The 17,944-nt window shown below is 36.4% G+C and overlaps 1 protein-coding gene across 2 annotated transcripts; it reads right to left on the bottom strand.

The window, feature by feature from the left end:
* Nucleotides 1-667: 667 nt before the first annotated feature.
* Nucleotides 668-15,541, bottom strand: LOC108979073 (cytochrome b-c1 complex subunit 8-like). Of its 2 annotated transcripts, XM_035684418.1 has the most exons (3): nucleotides 15,181-15,496; nucleotides 1,079-1,151; nucleotides 668-851 (listed from the first exon to the last, which is right to left on the bottom strand). In XM_035684418.1, exons 1-2 carry the CDS (start codon nucleotides 15,348-15,350, stop codon nucleotides 1,103-1,105), a joined length of 219 nt encoding a protein of 72 aa, XP_035540311.1. In that variant the 5' UTR covers nucleotides 15,351-15,496; the 3' UTR covers nucleotides 668-851; nucleotides 1,079-1,102. The 2 variants fall into 2 exon arrangements, with proteins under 2 accessions (XP_035540311.1, XP_035540310.1); XM_035684417.1 differs by having other exon boundaries at nucleotides 668-1,151; nucleotides 15,181-15,541.
* Nucleotides 15,542-17,944: the final 2,403 nt, after the last annotated feature.

Genomic DNA, 17,944 nt, shown 5'->3' on the forward strand with positions numbered 1-17,944 from the left:
AGGGATTTAATCATGTCACGCAGGAACTACCAAATCAATTTAACCCTAGCACAGAGTCGTATGTTGAGCATGAGTTCCTTCCTACATTCTCACGAGCATGTGTCAAGCTCGACTTCTGTTACATTTTGGATCAACCAAGTTATAATGATCCGTTTACTAAACGAGACCAGGCATCAAACTAGAAACAAAGTATCAGAGTTTGAAAACCATACAAGTGCTATTACATCTTGTAAATCTCATCTAGAAATTGAGTTATTTTAATCGTCAAGATGGTCTAAGGGCAAATTTAAGATGAGCCGTAGATTTCTCGTCTGTTTTCATAATTCTTCTGAATTCATCTCACCTCATCTAATTATTACAATTTTTTTAAATTTTCACATAAAATAAAATAAACAATTCAACTTTTTCAAATTCTAAAATAAAAATAATATTAAAAAAATATATTTTAATACCATTTCATTTAACTTTTAATTTTAATATTAATTCATCTCATCTCATCTCATATAACAAACAATGCTGCAAAATGAGACTCTCCAAAAATAAAAAAAGAAGGAAAAAAAGCCATTGATGATATTAGACATACGTTCTTGATAAGTTGGGTTTGTCACTTCTCAAAAGTCCAGCTATTTTAGATTTTTTGATTTGTTTTCAAGGAACGAGATGAAAATGATATCAAAGATCCCATGCTTAGTTATAGTATAAATAAGTAACACATCTACGTGTAGAAAAACAAACACAAAGTAGCAAATCTACCGGAGAAGTTCCATTATCCATTGGGGCCGGCCGGCGTTTATAGCAAACACATTTAATGAATCCCACTTTTCCGGCTGCATGATATATAAAGTATTGACCTGAAGATTAGATGAGTGACTTGATTAGAAATTATTAAAGAAGATGCACTCTCAATAATTATGCAGTTCCACATTTTACATCAGACTCGTGCACTTGATGACCGAATCAACCAATTTATTTTAACAAGCAAAAGTAGGCAAACATATATTGTCCGAAAAATTCCCAATAACTCAAATCTCTTGACACAACTTCATCAAAGTTGTAGCAAAACGAGGAGGAGCTTTACTGTGAAAGTGGACATCTATGCACTTCAAAAGCGGTGCTCCAACTTCTCCTTTTCCTGGTAATGTTGGACATATCTGCATCCAATCGAATTAAACTCAGGAAAAATAGTCCGATTGCAATGTATACCGGATGGAAGCTAATGGGCACAATTTACTATCAAAAGATATTTAATTAACAGGAAGCATATTAGTTTGTCCATTTTCCAAGCAAAATCCACTGCTAAATCAACTTCCACGTATATTATTAAAAAAAAAATGTTAAGGCAATTACAGATCGCAACAACAGCTGAACTTAAAAAGACACCGTCCGTATTCATTTCCCTGTTTCTGAGCATTGTATCATATGGTACAATTAAGCATGACTGAAGAAAAGCAGTAAGTTCGTGCATGAGCCACTAAAATGGTGCAAAATATGTTTAATGCTTCCAGACAGTTCATTGATCAACTATCTTTCATGAACAACATCATGATAAACTTCTGTCCAATTCCATCTCAAAGAAATTTGTCTCACACCTACAAGTTCCTTACCATCAACATCTGCTAGGGTAACAACATACAAATTTGAGTACTCATTTTACAATCAATAACACAATCACAAAATATATATCATACCAAATAGCACTAATTCACATTCAGTTTCAAAGTACTGCAGGGGAGACGTTTGGATTCGAAGATGACTTGAGATGAGTTGAAATGAGTTGAGATGGATTGTGAATAGTAATGAGATGAGTTGTGAATAGTAGTGAGATTTGTGAGTTAAAGTTGCTGAATAGTAATGAATAGTAGTGAGATGAGTTGAGATGAGCTGAGATGACTTGCGAATCCAAACGTCTCCGAAATGTTTCTCTCATTACGAACAACTAACTTGAAAAATGTCTACCTTGCACCCTTGAATGTCAAACAACATTTTCTATTACCTTCAAAACTTCAAGGCTGATACTGTGAACATGTGCCATTGTAACCACTACCCAACAGCTCATGCAGGAGGATGATTACAAAAATACAAGCACACACAACACACATGCACACACAAGCATACGAGACAATTTCAGCGTGCAAACAACTCATACCCTCCAATCCCAAACAACAATCTGAACAAAGCAAAAAAAATCGATACAAAAAACCCCACATTTAAACACCAGTTCACCTTATTGATAAGGAAATGAGGTTCTCTCCAACAAGCAAGATTCATACAAGTTTTTTTTTTTTTTTTTTATAGGTAATCAAGAAGTTTTATTCATAAAAGAAAAAGGCATAGCCCAAGTACACATGAAGTATACAAGAGAAGTACCTAACTAGGGTTTACAACCGAAAGTAGAAAATCACGGACATTTAAGGGATGATTGAGGAATGAGATGAGATGAGATGAAAAATCTGTGATAGTAGTGAAATGATTTATGAATAGTGAAATGATTTGAATTATGATGTCTTATGGGGTTCTAGGACAGAAGAGAGAAAAAGTTGAATAAAAAAATTAGAAAGTTAAAATATTATTAAAATATAATTTTTTTAATATTATTTTTGTTTTGATATTTGAAAAAGTTGAATTATTTTTTATATTTTGTTTGGAAGTTTAGGAAAGTTGTAATCATTAGGTCGAGGGTTGTTCTACCGACCGGCCTAGATGCTGACTACCTTAGCGTCCATCACTCGGGCCTGCAAACCTCTTGTTAGCTCCATCCCTTCTTAAGCCTGTAACATATTTAGGTCAGTGGTGAAGCGTGTCCCTCATCTAATGATGTAGGGGACTTGTCGACTTTCTCCCTTATGATTAGATGAAAAAGTTGAAAATTTAAAATTGAAAAGTGTATATTTGAGTAGTGTTTAGATGTTGAGATGGGATGGGATGAAACCATCTCAACATCCAAACAACCCCAATCCATTGAAAAGATTCATACAAGGATTTCATTAGATGTCCAGAGACATATGGCTATATTGGTTTGCATACACCCATAATATTTGGAAAAAGGCAGATTCTAAAGATGCTAAAGTGGAAAAACCCGCATTAGAAAATGGTAGATTCTGAAGATGCTCATTGAAAACCCTGTATAACCAACTCCCAAGCAGTACCAACCACAATGAGACATACTCCCTCAATTTCAGGTAAACAAAGTATACTAGATATAAGTAGTAGCATATCAGAGGAATCACTGCAATAGCTGCATTGATTTTGAACTAATTATTTCCTACACCTGATATATAATTAAATCACTAGTTAGGACAGACCCTATCACAATGATATGTTCGAGTGCCCGTTAATGGCATCTGGTCCTTCCCTTTTAACTCATTAACTGTTTTTATTAACTTCAGATGGAAATGTTTGGTGGGGTTATTTATGCAAAGAAGTCAGAGCTTCTCAAGGTAGAACCCCATTCCTTATCAACAATGATGACCAGAGATATAAAGATGAGTGTAGACCATAGGAGCTACTTACCAGCTGACTTCCTTTCCTATTAATTTTTTTTTTACAAGTAAGAGATAAACATTATTGATATGAAGGAAATAGGCATAGCCTATGTACACAAGAAGTATACAAAAGAACACCTAAATACATTCTAAGAACGATAAATTAAAGACAAGAAATCATGAATATTGTCCCCATTTAGTACAATAGCGGAAAACCAAAGCAGTAAAGTGTGGAGAAAAAAATTCTTCAGCTCAGCCATTGTGCGTTCCTTATCTTCAAAGCAACACACATTTCTTTCCGACCAAATACACCACATGATACACAACGTGTAACATACGGGTCTAAATTTAGGGTTTAAAACTAGTATTATATTTATTTATTTATTGGTATTTTATTTTCTTTATATTTATGTTTTATTTTAGATTTTTGTGATAACAAACAGATCGTTTTAGTGATTCATTTCCTTTTAAAACTTCAAATATTCTATCCACTTAGTCCCCGTGCTAGTTTCGGTTTCCAGAGTATGTGATCAACTCCAATTCAAACTCTTCAAACCCTCTCAGAAACTGTATCCACGAAAGAGTCGGTTCCTAAAGTTTAGGCAATTTCAAATTTCAGCCAATCTCCTAAGAGTTCACGTCGTCTTCTCCCGTCGCCTATAAGAAACTCACTAAACCTCTGTGTTGCTCACCTCAAAATACCAGAGAAACAACTTACTTTTTCCGCTTGAGCCTTTGCTGCCCAGTCATCACCGACCACCTTCGGACGTCGGAGCCCTACCCTCGGCGCCAGAAAACGCCGGCCATCTCAACCCCGTTGAACCCACCCCCTCAGGTAAGCCCCTGCTGCCGCGCGCCACCTTCCTCCATTTCGGTTATTTGAGTTTCAAACCCATCTCTCTCTAAACTCTCACTTGTTCTCTCTCTCTCGGTGTCGCACCACCATAGGGATCCCCCCAGTCACGTTGCCGGTCACTCCCAGCCCCAGAGCCGCCGTCGCACACTGCTCTCCCTCGGTGAGCATCGCGCAGCTCTCTCTCCCGTAAGCCTGTTTCCTTTTTAATCCTTTTGCTTCAGTTTTTCCCAAAATACCCTTTCTTCTAGGCTGAGTTTTATTGGGACTGGACTTAGTTGTATCTTGACTGGTTTATAAATCTGGTTGGACTTGAGTTATTTCAGAAACTATAGTTTTGGGTTAAGTGGGTTGTTTTCATGCGAGCCTAAGGTTTAAATTGGGCTGATTATTATGTAGGCCGAAGCTTTTAATTGAATAAATATATTAGTCATATGCTTATTCTTGTTTGTGGAAGGAAAGAGTAAGATTCCATTATTCCAAAAATAAGGTTACAGGCCCCTCTTTATATAGATGATAATGCTCATCTATTTTAGGGATATTTACAGCTAATCTAGAAAGGAAATTAGAACTACCTAAAACTGAAAGCTATAAAACAGGAAACTTATATCTACAGATTTGGTAACAGACTACCAAATCTCCTAAAATCATGGGATAAGAAAAACTGATCTGTTAGCTGTAGATCTCCTAGATATTAGCCCCTAATATTGCTAACAGATCCTTAAACATAAATCTCTCTATAATTCTACACTCCCCCTCAAGCTGGGCGGTAAATATTAATTAACCCCAGCTTGGAACTCAGATCATCAAACACCTTTCTCGATAGAGCCTTGGTAAGAATGTCTGCTGTCTGAAGACATGTAGGCACGTACAACATCTTGATTATTCCTTCCTCTATCTTCTCCTTTATAAAATGTCGATCAATTTCCACATGTTTTGTTCTATCATGATGAACTGGATTTTTGGCAATGCTGATGCTGATTGCTGATTGATTATCACAGAACATTTTCATAGGTTCTTCATCTGAAATTTTTAATTCCTTTAGCACCCTTTTTAACCAAATTCCCTCACAAATACCGTGTGCCATTGCCCGGAATTCAGCTTCTGCACTGCTTCTTGACACCACTGACTGCTTCTTACTTCTCCAAGTGACCAAATTTCCCCACACAAAAGTGCAATATCCTGAAGTTGATCTTCGGTCTTGTACTGATCCTGCCCAATCTGCATCGCTGAACACTTCAATATCTCTTCTTTGGTTCTTCTCAAAAAATAATCCTCTACCTGGTGTTAGTTTCAGGTATCTCAGGATTCTATACACAGCTTCCATGTGTTCTTCATTTGGATTGTTCATGAACTGACTTACCATGCTAACAGCAAATCCAATGTCTGGTCGTGTGTGAGATAGGTATATTAGTTTACCTACTAATCTTTGGTATCTTCCTTTGTCCACGGGTGCACAATTTTCCTTAGCTCCTAGTTTGATAGTTGGATCCATAGGAGTATCTACCGGCTTACACCCGAGCATTCCAGTCTCTTTTAAGAGATCTAGGACATATTTTCTCTGTGAGACAGAGATTCCCTTTCTTGACCTTGCAATCTCCATACCTAGGAAATATTTAAGATTCCCAAGGTCCTTGATTTCAAATTCTGCAGCTAGTAAACTTTTGATGGTGCAGATTTCCTCTTCATAGTCTCCTGTTAGGATTATGTCATCCACATACACTATGAGGACAGCAAGTTTTCCTGCAGAAGAGTGTTTAACAAATAGTGTATGGTCCGTCTGACATTGAGAGTAGCCATGCTTCTTCACTACCTTTGTGAATCTTTCAAACCAAGCTCTTGGAGATTGCTTGAGCCCATATAGAGATCTCCTAAGTTTACAAACCTTGTTGCATGTAGTTTGTGTCTCAAATCCGGGGGGAATTTCCATGTACACTTCTTCAGTTAGGTCCCCATTTAGAAAGGCATTCTTGACATCTAGTTGGTGGAGAGGCCAGTCAAGGTTTGCAGCCAAAGATAATAAAACCCGAACTGTGTTTAACTTGGCTACAGGAGCAAATGTCTCCTCATAATCGATTCCATATGATTGGGTGAATCCCTTTGCAACCAGCCGTGCCTTGAACCGATTAACACTCCCATCTTCATTATATTTTACTGTGAAGATCCATTTGCAGCCTACTGGGCGTTTCCCGGTTGGTAAGTCAGAGATTTCCCAAGTTCCATTTTTCTCTAGTGCATGAATTTCTTCATACACTGCTGATTTCCATTCTGGTGAGCCGAGAGCTTCTTGTATATTATTAGGAACTTGGATGTTGTCGAGGTTGGCAACAAAAGCTTTGAACTTCGGTGACAATCCTTCATATGACACAAATGTGTATATCGGATGTTTTGTGCATGATCTTACCCCTTTTCTCACAGCAATAGGAAGGCCACTGTCATCATTAGTTTCAGGATTAGTGTTACCTGGTGGATCTTCACTTGGTCTAGGACTTGAGTCAGACTCTTGGGTTTGCTCAAGAGATGCTTGTTGTTCCATCTCCTTTTGGTTCTTTCTCCTCCTTGAGTAGGTAATCAATTCATCACTCTTTGTTGATTGAATAGTGTCCAGATTTTGAGGTGTGTCCAGATTTTGAGGTGGATTGTTGGCTTGATCTTGAGTAGGAGGTTCTAGGAAGTAAGAAGACTCAAGGGAGAGATTTTGAGGAGGAAGTGATTCATGATTTAGTGATGGGCAAGTTTGGTCAGAATTATGAGAGACATGAGGTGATTCTTCAATATCCCAAAGCTGATATTCTAGGATAAAATTAGTCTCCCCCTGAATATCAGATTTGGGGAAATAAGGTTGTTGCTCAAAGAATGTGACATCCATGGAGTGATAGAATTGTTTAGTGACCGGTGAGTAGCATTTATATCCTTTTTGAGTTGGAGAGTACCCAAGGAAAATACATTTATGAGCTCTAGGATCAAGTTTGTCCCGGTGTTGTTGATGGACATGAACAAAAGCTGAACACCCGAAAACTTTGAATGGGATGGTGGAGATGAGACGAGTAGTGGGAAAGGACTGAAGGAGAATTTGACAGGGAGTCTGGAAGTTAAGAATCCGAGATGGCATCCTATTTATGAGGTATGCAGCAGTAAGGATGGCTTCACCCCAGAAATATTTTGGTACATGGGTAGAGAACATAAGAGACCGAGCCACATCAAGAAGATGCCGGTTTTTTCTTTCGGCAATACCATTTTGCTGAGGAGTGTTAACACAGGAACTTTGGTGAACAATACCATGACTCATGAGATAATCATTAAGGCTGGAATTGAAATACTCTTTGGCATTGTCAGTTTTCAGAATTTGAATTTTTGCTTGGAATTGTGTTTGGATCATGGTATTGAAGGTTTTGAAGATCTGGTTTGCCTCAGATTTTTCTTTCATGAGGAATACCCATGTGAGTCTAGTGTGATCATCAATAAATGAAATGAACCAGCGAGAACCAGTAACATTTTTTATCCTAGAAGGGCCCCATATATCACTATGAATCATGGAAAAAGGTTGAGATGCTTTGTAGGATCTGTTAGGATAAGAATTGCGAATATGTTTAGAGAATTGACAGATCTCACATTGAAATTCATTTGGATTTTTACTATGGAATAATGAAGGAAACAACTTCTCAAGATACAAGAAATTTGGATGACCTAACCTATAGTGCCATAACATAATTGCACTATCATTATTAGACTGACTCACAGACAAAGAAACAGGACTACTGGACACTGAACAATCTGATTGATGAATTGCTCCTTGAGGAGGATCATTAACCTCTAGAAGATAGAGCCCCGAACACATCTTAGCACTGCCAATCGTCTTCCCCGAGTCCAAGACCTGAAATACACACAGATTTGAGCCAAATTTAGTAACACAGTTGAGATCCCGAGTGAGTTTACTAATGGACAGTAAATTGCAATTTAATTTTGGTACAAGTAGAACGGAATCAAGAGTGATGTTCTCTGAAATTTGAACCGAGCCTGTACCAGCCACCTTTGAGAGTGAACCATCAGCTATTCGCACAGTTAAATTTTTATAGCATGGGGTGTAAGTTGAAAATAGCTTCTCATCTCTAGTCATATGATCAGAAGCTCCTGAGTCTATAATCCATGGATTGAGCCTCTCCTTGTTAGCATTTAGAGCACTTAAAAAATTACCTTTTTGTGCCAGGGATCCGGTACCAACTACAATGGGAGCTGGTGCAGGCAAGGATTGGCTGAACATTTTCTGCAAGATCTCTATCTGTTCTTTGCTGAAGGGAGTTGGTTCGGGTGGAGGTTGTTCATCCATGGAAGCAAGGTTGCCTCGTCCTTCTTTGTCATTGGCAAACCGGGAAGGCCTCCAATCTGCTGGTTTGCCATGAATCTTCCAGCAGTTGTCCTTGGTGTGACCAGGACGTCGACAATGATCACACCATGGTCGCCCTTTCTTTGGTCTGTGATCGCTGTAGTTGTTGGATGGATTCCCTCTCACCACAAGTGCTGAACTCTCAGGATTTGTCACAGAATCTTGAGATCCCATCATGATCTTCTTTCGACTTTCCTCTCTCCGAACTTCTGAAAAAGCTTCTCGGATATTTGGTAGTGGTTTGGATCCTAAAATTCTTCCTCGTACTTCATCAAGGTTCTTATTTAATCCAATCAAAAATTTGTATATTCTTTTCCGTTCAATTATTTGTCTATACCTGATTCCATCATTCGGACAGCTCCAATTGTGCTCCTCGAATAAGTCTAGCTGCTGCCAATACCGATTGAGAGTGTTGAAGTATTGAGTCACTGTTAATTCTCCTTGGCGGAAGTCATGAAGAACACTTTCCACCTCGAATAATTCCGATGTATTCTCATTGTTAGAATATATTTCCTTGGCAGCATCCCAAATCTCCTTTGTTGTTCCATAGAGAAGAAAGTTTTCTCCAATGTCATTTGTCATGGAATTAATGAGCCATGACATGACCATATTATTCTCGGCATTCCAGACTTTGAACTTTTCATCCGTCTTGTTTGGTTTGGCAGCATCTCCGGTGAGATAATCATCTTTGCCCTTTCCGCATATGAACATCATTACGGAATGGGACCATTGGAGATAGTTGTTCCCATTCAGTTTGTGTCCTGTAATGGGCATGAGGTTACTATCATTGTTAGAAGCCATGGCTTCCTGATTGGAGGTGATTTGGAAAACGGTAGCTCTTGAATCACGTTTCCCGTATTTGGTCATATGAGGGAATTAGGGTTCAGAGATTGCTCTGATACCATCTTGTTTGTGGAAGGAAAGAGTAAGATTCCATTATTCCAAAAATAAGGTTACAGGCCCCTCTTTATATAGATGATAATGCTCATCTATTTTAGGGATATTTACAGCTAATCTAGAAAGGAAATCAGAACTACCTAAAACTGAAAGCTATAAAACAGGAAACTTATATCTACAGATTTGGTAACAGACTACCAAATCTCCTAAAATCATGGGATAAGAAAAACTGATCTGTTAGCTGTAGATCTCCTAGATATTAGCCCCTAATATTGCTAACAGATCCTTAAACATAAATCTCTCTATAATTCTATTATTTTTATAGATAAGTATTTAAAGGATTTTAAAGCATAAATTTTAAAGTATATTTTGTAAGTATATTTTGAGTCTATTATTTAGTTAATATTCCAATTGACTTTTAATTAAGATTTTATAAAATTATTAAGTTATAATTTAAATAGAAGTTAAGGAACATGTTATGAGTTTTGAATAATATGACGATATATGATTTTAAGTATTTAGAATGCTATGACACGTTTTTTTTTGAAAAGTTAGTGACGATTAGTACCTTGTATAGGTAACGCGCTACAAGTTGGAAATCAGGAAGCAGCGCTAAGAGGTAAATAGTATGATCATATTAATAAATGCGTATGGTGAATATTATTATTATGTATAAAAAGGTGATGTGCTTATGATTGTTAACTACGCTACACTAAGAGGCAAGTCAAGGTTAGTTTACTTTTCGATCTTGATGAAATATGAGATTATGCGTGAGTGAATGAATTTATTGTTGATTGATTTAATGTTACTAAATTCACATGAAAGTCATGAAATGTTGAAGTAGTAGTTCAAAGTCAAGTATGCCATGTAATAGTCAGATTACGCAAGCCATGTTCATGAAATGCTTAGGTTATATATGCCATGTTTGTGTAATACTTAAACCATGTATGCCATGTTCAAGTAGTACCTGGATCATGTATGCCTTGGAACGTCATAAAACATTCATAGCATGTTATGTAATATCACGATATACTATGCCATGCTAAATCATACAAGAATATGCCATGTACAAAGATATGCCATGTTAAATCATACAAGAATATGTCATGTACGAGAATATGCCAAGCCATGTCATATTACCATGTACAAGATTATGCAATGTTAGAGATGTTCATGAAGCCTAATCAAATCTCATGCATTAAGAAAGAAAAGAAATGTAACGGTACCACGGACTCAAGCGTGGTTAGCCACAAGTTAAATGAAACGCGGACTCAAGCGTGTTTCATTTTATGATATGCAAGTTTAGTGAAACACGGACTCAAGCGTGTTTCACTCCATGTTATGCAAGTTAAGTGGAACACGGACTCAAGCGTGTTTCACTCCATGTTATGCAAGTTAAGTGGAACACGGATTCAAGCGTGTTTCACTCCATGTTATGCAAGTTAAGTGAAACACGGACTCAAGCGTGTTTCACTCCATGTTAATACAAGATAACCAAGATGCTATGCATTCACGATGACATGTTTTGTTTATATATGCTTCCGCTTATGTTAATAATGAAAATGTGTGCCATGTAAATCTGTGATGATATATGTATGAAAAGTCTTTCAGAAGATCATGTTACGTATTTGATTGTAATTCATGAAGTTGTATGTGCGTTCTGAAGGGTATCCTAGAAATGAATTGTATGTTAGGCAAGGACTATATTTTACGATACGATGTACTACTTACTGAGTATTCAACTCATTATGTTTGTGTGTTTCTTGTTTTCTTCCATGTCTGATTCTCGCAGATCATGTCTATGATGATGAAGAGCTGGATGGCCAGGAATAGATCTAGTACCAAGACTTAGGAATGAATAAGTGATTTTATCACCAGAGTTAGATTTCTTTTATGTCATGCATAGGATTAGTTTATGTTTCTTTATATTTCGTTCAGTTTCCAAAAACAATCATGTTCAATTCAGTTTCGCGTTTTGATGAATTTCAATAAATGAGGTAATTCAGGATATGAATCTCTTTACCGGGCATTATGTTTTAAATGTTGGTAATATCTCTATCCTACGGGATGGGGGTGTTACACAACGAGATCATCTTCCACACTGCTGCCACTTGATGACAACCTTGCATCTTTGTAACGTTCCAATGGAAGACCCAAATCACATGGCCTATACTCCAAAAGGACTAGTCAATGATACAATTAGAGTCCCATTGGAACCTTATAAAGAGCAAGAACTTCTCCTTCCCGAGCAATGTGGGATCCCATACACCATCTATCCTTGTCCATATCATATGGGGTATCACAATCTACCCCCCTTAAATTCCCGACGTCCTCATCGGGCCTGTCCATTGTAGGTGGCACGGCTCAAGTCCCACATTTCTGGTTGGGATAGGCTCTGATACCATTTGTAACGTTCCAATGGAAGACCCAAATCACATGGCCTATACTCCAAAAGGACTAGTCAATGATACAATTAGAGTCTCATTGGAACCTTATAAAGAGCAAGAATTTCTCCTTCCCAAGTAATGTGGGATCCCATACACCATCTATCATTGTCCATATCATATGGGGTATCACAATCTTCCTCCAACAACCCAACAAATCCACCACCCTCAAAGACATAACCCAAGCAACATCAACCATTTGAAAGATCTTATCCCACACCACCCTTGTTACCTCACAATGTAGTAAGAGATGATCCACAGATTCTCTATTCCTTTTACACATATAATACCAATCCATCACTACACATCTCCTCTTCTTCAAATTGTCCGTGGTCAAGATCTTCCCAAGAGCGGCATTCCATACAAAAAAAGGCTACTTTAGAAGGCACACGAGACCTCCAAATATTCTTCCAAGGAAACGGAGTATGATCCTGTGTTGACAAAATTTTAAAGTACGCCTTAACTGTACATTTCTTGTGATTATTAGACCTCCACTTCAATCTATCACACTATGCCGTAGGAGTCCCCATACTAACTATCCTTTCCTATTCATACTAACTATTTCTTGTGCTTCCCTTTTGTCCTAGATATGAGTAACCTTGGGGCTACAGTTCACTTGACATGGAAGGCTCAATTGCTGGATCATGCCAGAATAAGGTTCTTGAAATGCCATCTAGCAATCATGGTATGATGGATAAAGGAGAAAGGAGATTTTTTGACTGAAATCTGTTAAACAAAGATGTTCTTGATCTTTGGTTTCCTTAGCTTGCTTCCTAGAACAATAAGTTTAGTCATTCCAATCTCAAATTAGTCTAGTAGGATTGTTCTTTGTCAAAAAAAGGAACAAACTCTCTTTTCTGACCCAACTTTGCCTTCAAAATGTTCTTGGGCTGATATGAAAATTGATCAGAATAGAGAGGACAGCCTGCTGTGGTTGCAAACAAATAACTCCAGATTTACTGTAAAATCTTTTTATAAGGCATTAATTAGTCAGGGAGTTAAAGACCATCCCTGGAAATGTATTTGGAGGGCAAAGGTGCCTAGCAAAGGTTGCTTTTTTCTATTGGTTGGTGTCTCTTGGGAAAATATTAACCATGGATAATTTGAGGAAGAGAGGTTTATTTGTGATTGATTGGTGTTTTATGTGTAAGAAGAATGGTGAATCTGTTCACCATCTTTTTCTTCACTGTGAGGTGGCGACAATATTGTGGAATGAGATTTTAGCAAGGGTAGGCATTGCTTGGGTGATGCCTATGCATGTGGTGGATTTTTTTGGCTTGCTGGCAAGGCTCAGTGGGATGTAGAGGCAGTGCAGCAGTGTTGACGATGATTTCCTTATGTTTGTTTTGGTGCTTATGGCTAGAAAGAAATGGGAGGTGTTTTGAAGATTGTGAACACTCCATGGGGGAGTTTAGAGATTTTTTCTTTAGCACTTTTAAGTTTTTGGGTGAAGAATCTTGTAAGGGATGGGATAATGTTTTATTTTAGTACTGTTTTGCTTTAGCTTGTATTTAGGTGTACTCACATGTATACATCTTGTGTACTTGGGCTATGCCTATTTACTTGGAATAAAATCTCTTATTAACTATAAAAAAAAATCAACCGCTAGAAGTCCCTATCTGTCTGGGTCCTTATCCTTCACCAGATCTCTTTAACTTAGAGAGATGGGATCTACTTAAGCTGTGCTGCTTTCTCTGCTTTGCTGATGGAACTCTAAAAGGATTGGGGCCAATCACTTTCTAGATCATAACTCTAGTCAATGGTAATTGTAGGCCCTTGGAATTATTGTAAAGAGCAAGGACTTTTTCCTTCCATGAAACGTGGAATCTCATTCACCATCTATACTCACTCAATATGGGGTATCACAATCTTTGCCCTTGAGTTCCTGACGTCCTAATGCCTCAAGGGAGGCTCATGCACATTTGGGTCAATACTCTAAGGCTACTTTTGGATGTTGAGCTGATCTCAGTTTTTTATGAATAGTAGTGAGTTGAGTAGTGAAGGGAGTTATGTGAGGTCCATCTAAACTGAGTTTAAAGTGTATTTGGATGTTAAGATGAGTTGAATACTTTTTATGAGAAATTGAAAAAAGTTGTGAGTCTCACGTATAAAAATGTGTTAAGTTGAAATAGGTTGTGGGTCTCACGTGTAAGGAGGTTTTGAGTTGAGATGAATTTAGTAATTTGAGAGTTGAGTGTTTGGATGTTAGACTCAGCTTAAAATTAGACTGAGCTTAAACTGAGCTTAGTTGAGCTCAGCTGAGTTTTGCAACCAAACGCAGCCTAAAAGACTACTTAGCAGTACAATTGGAGCTCCTTGAAATTCATGATGGAGGGCAATAACTTCTCATTCTCAAGCAATGTAAGATCCCATCCACTACTTATACTCCCCCAATATGTAGGTTCAAGTTCTAAGCATGTTTAGTTATATGTTTAATAGTCTTCTCCTTAGTCTATCTAAATGAAAAAGAAACTAAGGTGTGTTTGGATATTGAGCTGAACTCTTTATGAATAGTAGTGAGTTGAGTAGGTGGAGTGAGTTATGTGGAGCCATCTAAAATGAGTTTAGATGTGTTTGAATACTAAGATAAATTTAGTACTATTTATAAAAATTTGTGAGTCCCACGTGTAAATATATGTTGAGTTGAAAAAGATTATGGGTCTCACGTGCAAGGAGATTTTGAGTTGTGATTAAGTTTAGTAATTTGAGAGTTTGATGTTTGAATGTTAGACTCAACTTAAAATTAGACTGAACAGATTTGATCTCAGCTAAGTCTTACATCCAAACGGAACGTAAAACGCCATAAAAATCTCGAATCTACCCGTGAAAATTCTGTATTCCCAAAGAACAATTTTTTTTAATAAGTCTTCCCAAATAAAAATTCTCCCAATATTATATTTCAATCCAATACCAATCCCTCGTATAAAGTTCGAATCACAGTTTTCACAACCAGAGAAAATCTCCGAATCATATATCTAATACCACAGTCTAATAGAAGTCACAGATAGAAAAACCTTGTATAGAAAAATAAAACGAATCTAAAATAGAAAAAAGAGAAACTCTAACGTTGATCTCGAAAATTAGAGAACGAGACAGAGAGGAGAGGTGAGCAAGGATTACGTGTAGGTGCCGATGAGGGGAGAGAGGAGGAGGACGGCACTGAACCAGTTCTCGGAGACTTTATGGTGGATCTTGCCGGGCAGGTCCTTCCAGAGCCCAGGCATTACCTTCTGCTGGAAAGGGGACAAAGCGTACACAACAGCCTTCATCCTTACTGGCTGCTTCCCCATTGTTTTCTCAACAAAACTGTTTGATCGAACGAGACGATGGTATTCTTCTGGGTCTGCCTTCTGGGAGTTATTAGGTCAGGAGAGATTGGGAATTTGGGGGCTCCTTTCAGAAGAACCCGATTTTAGTCAATCCGATGCTCGATCTGTGACCGAGCACGGAGATTTCTTTTCGCACGTGCCAGCGCAAACGTATGTTCCATTTTTTTTTTTTTTTTTTAAATAATATTAGATAGAATTTTAGAATGTGAAAGTTTCAGACACTTCCTCTAAAAAAAAATTTATTATTAAAAAATAATTTTTTTATGTAAATATTAAATTCATCTATTTTTTAAAATTAAATACACAAAATTTACATATTTTAAAATTATAAATATTTTTTTTTTTTCAAATTTCTCTACAAGAACCCAAATTTTGCTTTTGACTGAATAGTTTGAGTGAGTAATGGGTGATAAGTCTGGTGGTCAAGCCTTATTCATTTAACTTTTATTTCACTATGAGTCAAACTCGAGATTTTCATCAAGTTAAATTTTAGAAAATTATTACAATCATAAAGAGATTACATAAAAGTAAATTTATAAACTAATATGATTTCATGTGATGTATTAAATTTATTTTATATAAAAAGTAACTTTACAATTTGACGTACTTAATCAAGTTACGTGAGTTTATAAATTTTGTTTTATGTAATTTTTTTATAGTTAAAATATTTTTTTTAAATTTTATATTTATGAATATCTCATTTAATATTGGAACGAGTTGAAACTTATGCATCAATTGCTTCATTTAAATAAAATATATTATTAAAATTGCAATTATAAATTTATTACAAAATTTGACAAATAAATTTTTAATTTTTTCTAATATTTTTATAAAATTTATGTATACATATATCCATTATTAGATTCACGAGGCCTCAGGTAACATGTTTAGCATTATGAATATTATTTTCTTTAATATTTTAATTCTTTTAAAATATTCTCATTATAAATATAGATATAATAGAATTTTATTATGCATCAGTTACTATTTATTGCACACACCCCACACCTGACAATCAGGTGTGGGATGTGTGCAGTGAGTAACTGATAAAAAAATTATTCTTTTTATAAATTATATTATTTATTAATTGATCATAAAATTTTTGTATTCCTCACGATTTATTTAATAAATGAATCAAACTGAATGCAAGTTTAATCGAGCCAAACCCGAATCTGGCTTGTCGAGTAGTATTGCTTAACTTTTTGGTAGTACGTACTATACTTTATTCTAACAGTTCTAACAATTTGTCTACATATAGTCGTGTTGGTGCAAGCGCCATAGGCACCAGCTCCATTCTCGTTCCCCTCTTTTATCAAAAGTTCGTCATTTTCTCCTCTCTCTCTCCTCCGCCTCATTTGGTGAATTTGGCCTCAGGTCGACCAGTCGCTCCACCTATTTCTTTGTTTTCTCCCTCTCTACTTGGTATTTAGTTGGAAGAGAATAACTCCAGTCATAAACTGGCCTGTTGTTGGAGTGTTGCCTGGGCTTCTTCCCAAGTTACTGGATATTCATGTTTTTTTAAAAGTATTTCGAGTTTTGTATTCGTGGTTGTGAATTTAAGTTGTGATTTTTACAGATGGATGAAGTGTTACAGATGGATCCTCAACATCATGACCAGCGTGCTCAATTGATGAACTAAATCTGAATTGATGTTTTGGATTTTGAGTTTTTGATTAATGTATTCTCAGATCAGTTCATCCATTGTATAGTTTTGTATTTTGAGTTTTTTATGATGTATTATCATATATGCTACTCTATGTTTGTTTCGAGTTTTTTATGATGTATTCTTAGAGTTGCTACTCTATATTGATTTCAAGTTTTTAATGAATGAAATGCAATTTTTACTATGTCTGGATTAATTGAAGACTGAGATTTTGAAGCTTGAGCGATTGAGTTTGGAAACTAGTTAAATCTGAAACTACACGTCAGGATCATTCCCGATCATTATAAAAGCTGATCTTATCCTTCTAAAATCATTATCCTAAGCATTTAAGTATATATAGAAGCTGTTATATATAATCATACGTTTAAGTATGCTTAGAAACTGATCTTATCCTGAGCATTATACATTTAAATATGTTTTTTTCAATTTTCTTGCAAGGCAACGTACAAAGAATTTGCTTATAAAGTATGACTGTTGAACAATATACTTCTATATAAATAAAACCACAAAAGTAGAAAATTTATGGAAAACTCCAATTATTTATTGTAACATCACAAGTCTAGTACAATGTATTACAAGTCTGGAAAACTCTTGAGCATTAGACGCTTACAACAACTTTACAAGTGACCAGTCTAACTTGACAACGCTTACAACACTTTACAGCTTTACAAACTTGGCAAATGAGCTAAGTCCCAACACAACATAACAACATTAAGAATAACCAAACACTTTCTTTTGGATGTCTTCTTCTCTTTTATGGATTTCTTCCTTTGCATGTTGGAGTTTTTCCTCTATCTTTTAGAATTTTTCCTCTCTTCACTAGTGTTTTTCCTCTCTTTGCTGGAGTTCTCCCTCCCTCTATCGAAGAAAAAGAAGTAGTCATATATAGACC

Source organism: Juglans regia, chromosome 13 (assembly GCF_001411555.2).
Source record: "Juglans regia cultivar Chandler chromosome 13, Walnut 2.0, whole genome shotgun sequence".
NCBI lineage: Eukaryota > Viridiplantae > Streptophyta > Magnoliopsida > Fagales > Juglandaceae > Juglans > Juglans regia.

What these genes read in the sequence shown, in the direction of transcription:
- LOC108979073 (XM_035684417.1), bottom strand. Translation starts at nt 15,350, where the DNA reads ATGGGGAAGCAGCCAGTAAGGATGAAGGCTGTTGTGTACGCTTTGTCC. An exon ending in CCCCTCATCGGCACCTACAC is followed by an intron (nt 1,152 to 15,180) that starts GTAATCCTTGCT and finishes GATTGGATGCAG; the next exon opens with ATATGTCCAACATTACCAGG.